Source organism: Chelonoidis abingdonii, chromosome 4, assembly GCF_003597395.2.
Source record: "Chelonoidis abingdonii isolate Lonesome George chromosome 4, CheloAbing_2.0, whole genome shotgun sequence".
Lineage (NCBI taxonomy): Eukaryota > Metazoa > Chordata > Testudines > Testudinidae > Chelonoidis > Chelonoidis abingdonii.
Genome location: NC_133772.1, coordinates 2,682,220 through 2,688,970, shown reverse-complemented (window position 1 = coordinate 2,688,970; position 6,751 = coordinate 2,682,220). Strand labels below are relative to the sequence as shown.

General features: G+C 54.5%; 1 protein-coding gene across 1 annotated transcript; it reads left to right on the top strand.

Annotated features, from left to right (window-relative positions):
* Positions 1-2,470: 2,470 nt before the first annotated feature.
* Positions 2,471-4,272, top strand: LOC116815519 (perforin-1-like). Its single transcript, XM_032763946.1, is given in 2 exon segments — positions 2,471-2,991; positions 3,237-4,272. Coding segments are annotated over 2 exon segments (1,557 nt in total).
* Positions 4,273-6,751: the final 2,479 nt, after the last annotated feature.

The window sequence follows — 6,751 nt, the reverse complement described above, 5'->3', positions numbered from 1 at the left end:
TAGATGGACCTTTGATCTGACCCAGCATGGTTGTTCGTATGTTCTTATGGACACATAGTGTGGGGGAGTGAGAGGGCCTTGTTTCCCACTCCGGAATCCTGGCACCCCCAGATCCTGGAACAAACATAGGTAGAGGTCTCAGGTCACCCACAGATTTTGGCTTGGCCAGAGTTGGTGAGGGAGAGGCTCAGACACACCTCATGCCTAAACTCATCCACTCACCCTGCCCCCTTGTCTCCAAGCCCACTGTCCCGCCCCTCCCCATATCCTGTCCTGAAAGCAGAGGGGGACAGCAGGCAACACACATCCTCTGAGGCGACCCAGCACCCACAAACACTGGCTCCCCCGGAGGTTCTCAGATTTCAGTAGAACCCAAGAGTGGGCACCCTGATATTTCTCTGTCTGGGCAAACTGCAAAGAATGGGGTAGACAATCCCCAAAACTGGTGGTTCTTCTAATACTTAGATTCACCAAGCCAGCAACAAAACAGTTTATCCAGTAACATACTCGTTACTCAGAAGCCAAAACAGTTCCCTTAAAGAAACCAGCTGCAATCCAGACAGCCAAGTGAAATACGATCAGAATTAGTGAAAATCTTGCTCATCATATAAAAATACTGGACACATTCCCCACCAGGACAGTGAATATTTCAGTTCTTACCCAAATACACACTTACAACCAACTCTTGTGAACTAAACTCAACTTTATTAAAAAACAAAAGAGAGGGGATTGGTTAAAAGATCATTATCCAGCCAGCTATGAATAGAGTTCTTAGGTCAGTTTCACAGTAAAGATGGCGAGCTTCAGTATTGAAAAGAGTCCTTTTCCGAATCAGTTCATCAGGGTTATCGTCCCAAGACACCCAATGTCCAATATCAGTGTGATCCAGACTGGAGCTGGAGCCCTCAGTCTGGCAACTCAAACTTCCCCCGTGAAGCTTAAGCAAATCTGAGATTACAGGATCAGGGCCCAAGAGTTCTTTTATAGTTCGTGGCTTTGAAGGAAGACCTTCTCTTTCTAATTAGCTGCATGGATTAACATAACACAACTACCCACCTCCCATCATTTACAAGTAATTAACTGCAATACGTCAAAGAGGAATGAAGACAGAGATGTTATTCCATTTACAGTTCATCTAAATGTTAACATCTGCTTTGGATCTCGGAATTTACAGAATATAGTGACAGACAGGGACGGTTTGGTTACACTGTCAACCTCTAACAGTATATATGTAAACACACAAAAAACACAATCATTATCTCCTAATATGTCTCTGCTGAAAATGGCCACTTAGTCTGTCTTCTGGCCCCATGTCCCCCACCCCCTTCTGACTCCTAGACCCACTCCCCTCCCAGAGCCAGGGAAAGAACCCCAAAGTCCAGCCTCTGAGCTCCTACCACCACCTCCTGCTCTAGCCACTAGATCTTGCTCCACTTCCAGAACCAGGGAAAGCACCCAGGAGTCCAGAGTCACAACCCCACCCCTTCCCAGAGCAGGGGAGAGAACCCAGGAGTCCTGTTTCCCAGCCTCCCTGCTCTAACCACTAGACTTCCCGCCCCTCCCTGAGCCAGGGATAGAATCCGGATCTGGCCTTTCCCCCCAGCCAGCCCCCTGTCGCTCTCTCTTCTCGCTCTGATCCTCCTGGATTCATTGGAGGGTGGGATTTAGCTGTAGGCGGGGGTTCCTCTTTCTGCCTGCCCCGCTTCCCAGTTGATGAACCCAGGGAGCTCTGGAGAGCTCAGCTCTCTGCACTCTGATCCAGCTGACATCTGCATCTGGGCGGTCCCTGGAAATGCTGTGGCTCCAGCCCAGCTGCCGTGATCCCCACACGGGAGCCTTGTGCTTTGCTGCAGACAGATAACCCATGGGGCAGGGGACCCTGGGGAGTGTGATCTTTCTCTCTCTCTCTCTCCTCTGTCTCTTCCTGCTGGAGGGAATGGGGTGGTGCATATTTCAGGAAGGTCACCCTACTGCCTGCAGCTCACATGGGGAATTCAGTTCCCAGCACAATGAGGGGAGATTCATTTTGCGGGTGGGGTGGGAAGAGGGGTGTACACAGGTGCATATCTGCACAGCTCTTTATTGTATGGAATGAGAACTATTCACCTATGAGTCTCATGTCCCAAATACACAAGACTAAACCAACTGCCGCCTAGTGGCCAGAATGAGAACTGCCAGGTTGCATGTGTCCTAGTCCCTGTGCTGCTCACACCCAGCAGCAACTCTCCTTCAGAATCAGCGGGCAATGGGGCAGGCAGGCTATAGCATAGGTTGTTGGAGAGCTCTTCTCTCAGAGCCAGGGAGAGTCAAAGCAGCTTGCAGGCTTCGGGGATGCTGCTAGGATGTGTTGTGCCTGTGGAACTGCCTGCCACTAGATTGTTATAAATGAAGCCTCACTCTGTTTTTCTCCCTCTAGGGAGGCTCAGAGACCGAAAGCTGCTCCCAGGTGAGGAGCACCATTGCATCAGCCATGGCGAGATCCGCTACTCCTCTGCTTCTCCTCTTCCTTCTCCCTCAAGTCTCCGCCGACTGCTACATGGGTACAGCTGAGGCGTGTGATGAGACCATGGCCTTCGTGCCTGCGTACAGCTTGGTGGGGGAGGGCATTGATGTGACCACTCTGGAGTGGACGGGGGCCAATCTGGTGGACACCAGCCTGTGGCGCTGCCCAAATGGCACCTGCACCCTCTGCGAGAACCGGCTGCAGGGAGGGCAGAAGCAGAGGCTGCCGCTGGTCGTGGTGGACTGGAAGGTCCATATCTCATGCAGCCGGGAGCTCAGCAGCTCAGTGGACGAGTCAGCCGCAGCTGTGGGCCGGGCACTGGCGTTGGATGTGAACAACGACTGGATGTCAGAGCTGGAGCTGCTAGAGGATTCCCATGGCCCGGCCTTGGGGGGGTCCAAATCCCAGCTCACCAGCTACGCTTACCAGAAGGAGCTGCAGGACAAGTACATGTTTGTGCGCCATGAGATGCCCTGTTTGTATTACAGGTGAGAATCCCACATTGTCCCGTGCTGCCCCCGCCACTCTGCTCTCTGCAGCCCAGCGCCCCCTACTGCTGCAGCAGGGTAATGGGATAGCACTGACTGCAAGAGGACAGCGCCTCCTACTGCGCCCCCACCTGCTAGGGAACCCAAGGAGTGAGCTCTGGGGAAGTGGGGCCAGTTCGTTCAGAGGGAAGGTGCAGGGGGTCTCTGGTTGACTCTTAACTCCTCTCTCTTTCCCCTCTGGGCAGGTTGAGACTCACTCAACACCCCACACTGACGACCCAGTTCTCCCAGGCCCTAAGCAGCCTCCCATCCAGATATGACTCAGCAATATACCGGCCCTTCCTGGCCACGTACGGTACCCACTACGTGAGGCAGGCAGACCTGGGGGGGCAAGTGCGGCAGCTGACTGCTGTTCAGACCTGCCGGGCAGCGCTGGATGGGCTGCCAGCCACCGAAATCAAGGTGCACCTGGACTCACAGTTCTTGCAAGACCTGGGCCTGAGCAAGCAGGGCAGTGAGGGCCAGGGGATCTCCCAGGCACCCTACATGGAAAAGCGCATGAAGGTGACAGGTGGCCACAGCTACTCCAAGCAACGCTTTTCCACCAAGCAAGATGCCAACTCCTTTTCAGCCTGGATGGAGAGCCTCAAAGCCAGCCCCGACCTGGTCTCCTACTCTCTGATGCCCATCTACACGTTGATGAGACTGGGCGACCCCAGGCGGGAGGCACTGAGACAGGCGGTGAAGGAGTACGTGGCTGAGCGGGGACACAAGAAGAGTTGCCCTCGTAGCTGCCCACAAGGGAGTTAGGTCGACTCTGAGGACCCCTGCAAATGCTACTGCTCTGGCAACCCCCTCACCGACTCCATGTGCTGTTCACTTCAGTGGGGCACGGCCCAGCTGAAGGTCCATGTGCTGCAGGGGACAAACCTGTGGGGAGACACCGTGACTGACACCGATGCCTTTGTCTCGGTGTTCTTCCAAGGGCGGATCATGGAGACGGACATCATTCGTGAGAATAACAACCCCATATGGTCACAAGACCTGGACTTTGGGCCAGTGACACTGCCGGTGAAGCCTGACTTGAAAATCGAGGTATTGGACAAGGACACATGGAGGAAGGAAAGCCTGGGCATCTGCAACATCTACCTTGAGGTCGGCAGGAGCGAGACACTCATCTGCAGCCTTAAACACGGCCAAGTATTGTATTCGTACACGCTGGAGTGCGGGCCCAACCTGGGGGGCAAAAACTGCCATGAGTACGTGCCTGTGAGAGGCTAATGGGCTAAAACCCAGAGTCCTGGCTCCCAGCCCCCTGCTTTAACCCACTAGCCCCCACTCCCTTTCCCAAGCGTTACCAAGTCTCCCAAGAGAATAAAGCGGCTGCAGCTTTCCAAACTAACCCTGCCCGTCGCAGAGTGCAGGGGTGTGTTTAGACAGATCCCTTTGTTGTTCTTAGTGGGTCTAGTTTTGCTGCTTCCAACCAGAAGTTGCACATTGAAATCATGAAACTAATAAATGTCTGTGTACTTTGAATTATTTTGATTTTATTTTAAAAGGTTCTCCTTGTGCTCGCCAGCCGCCGTGGGCTCTGTTCCCTCCCTACGGCACGTGCCTGTGTTGAAGTACATCCCGCAGCAGGACAAGCAATTGGCACATAGTGTGCATTGAACGGGCAGGCCAGAAAGTTCCCAGATTTGGGGATGTTTTGTTCATTGAACGGGAGTGGGGATTGGAGGCTTCTCAAATTCTCACGATGGGCGTCCACACTGGCACCGGTTGATCACCGAAACTGCTCCATCCATCCCCTGTCGCTCATTTCAATCCCTGCCCAGCCTGGCTAATGGCAAAGTACCATTGATGGACGTATCCTCCATGAGTTTATCTAGCTCTCTTTTGAACCCTGTTATGGTCTTGGCCTTCACAACATCCCCTGGCAAAGAGTTGACATTGAGGGTTCAGGGCATTGACAATTTAAATGCCATACGGACACTGGGCAGAGATAATTGGGCCCTTCTGAGATGCTGGAAGGGGTAAATCCGGCCCCAGGGCAGGGGACTGGCTGGGCTTTGGCAGGGGTGTGGAATGGGACATGGGCTTGTCCTCTCGGGGTGCTGACTCCTTTCCCCAACCCAGCTCCAAAGGGCGTGCACCTGGCTGACTCATAGTGGGTGGGGAATGGCCCTTCCCTCTAGGGCCGTTTGGCCCCAAAGCTTCTAACCAAGAGCCACATCCATTGTCCACTCAAGGGGCAGCTGCCTCTGGGGTGGAGCAGAGGGGACCATGTCAGGGTGTGGCCATTTTCCTTCCCCATTTCAAAAGGGAATTTAGGCATCCACATCAAAGCCCCAGGCACAGGCTGTGCGGGGGGATGTCTGCAGATGCAAGGAGGAATGATGGGGGCTCATGGGGCTTGACTCTTTGTGGCTCCATGACTCACGGGCTGCCAATAGCCTCTGAGAAGAGCTGCACTGGCATGTGGCCAAACCCCCGAGCAGACAGCGTCCGCAAAAGCTCCCACCCTCCAGTGAGGATAGAAGAATCAAGACCACAGAGGTCACAGAGCAGCTGAGCCCTGTGCAAAGAGAACAAACATCAGCTGGATTTTTAACAGGGTGAGGAGATTGAGCAGGGAGAGGCGTGGGGGTCGGCCAAGGTCAGGAGCTGGAATAGAGCCAGAGTCCTGCTCCCAGCCCCACCCTCCTCTAACCCACTAGACCCCACTCCCTCCCTCGAGACGAGGAGGGAATTTCTAGTGGTTAAATCTGGTGGAGCCTTGATATGCAGACACAAGAAAGAAGCAAGGAACACTGGGAGCCTTTGGCAATGGAAATATCCATGTACCAGTAGCGATACCCCCATTCCTAGCTGGCCCCAGAGCTAGGGGAGCTCGCTGGATAACAGACACAGGGCCATTCCCCCTTAGGGGGCTGCCGGCTCCAACTCCAGCCTAGGGCAGTGGCAGGGGACCCACTGGCTCAGAATGGGTGGGAACAGCCCAAGGGGCTTTCCTCCAGGGGCACTGAACCCACCTTCCCCCACCACAGCTACCACTACCCAGGCATTCCCAACACAGTCACCTCCCACCCCAGCCCCTTCCGGCTGCTTGGGCAGAAGGGTTATGGGATTGGGCCTTTCCATGTCAAGGGGGTGCTCCTGACACCAGCCCCAGGTTGGTGGGGAACACTTTGTCTTGAGTTTTTATAAGAACCTTCAGGTGGTGGAGGCGACAATGGTTTGAGATTGGGCCAGAGCTGCTGGGGTTCCTACAGAATCCTGTCTCCCAGAGACTTGTCAAGGCTGGTGCCTCACTCTGGCACTCGAGTGCAGAAGGTGGGGCCGCAAGGACTCCAAAATTAATACTGGCACTCCAGGCTGATATTAAACTTCCCGGGCTGCAGTTTTCTCCATGGGACTGGAGATGCCTGAGAAGCACCGCCCCCTAAACTGGTGGATACTGCACTGCAGCAGCCTAAGAGGAGACCATTCAGGTTACTTCATGACGAACGACCCGAAGTGCTCACCGGCACCCAAGCACTGAGATGCAGCCACCTCTAGGAGAGGGGCAGCTGGGAAAAGAAGGCAGCAGATTGGGAGAACGATGGCTGTCCCTTATTGGTGCCTGGCACCTTTGAATCTGTCACCCCCTGGCCCCTGCTTCCCCCCATTCCCCATCCAGCCCCTGCTCTACTTGGCCCTCCCCTCACCACCCTCCCCATCAGCTCCCAGCCTTAGCACAGCCTTCACACTGCCTGTGTTG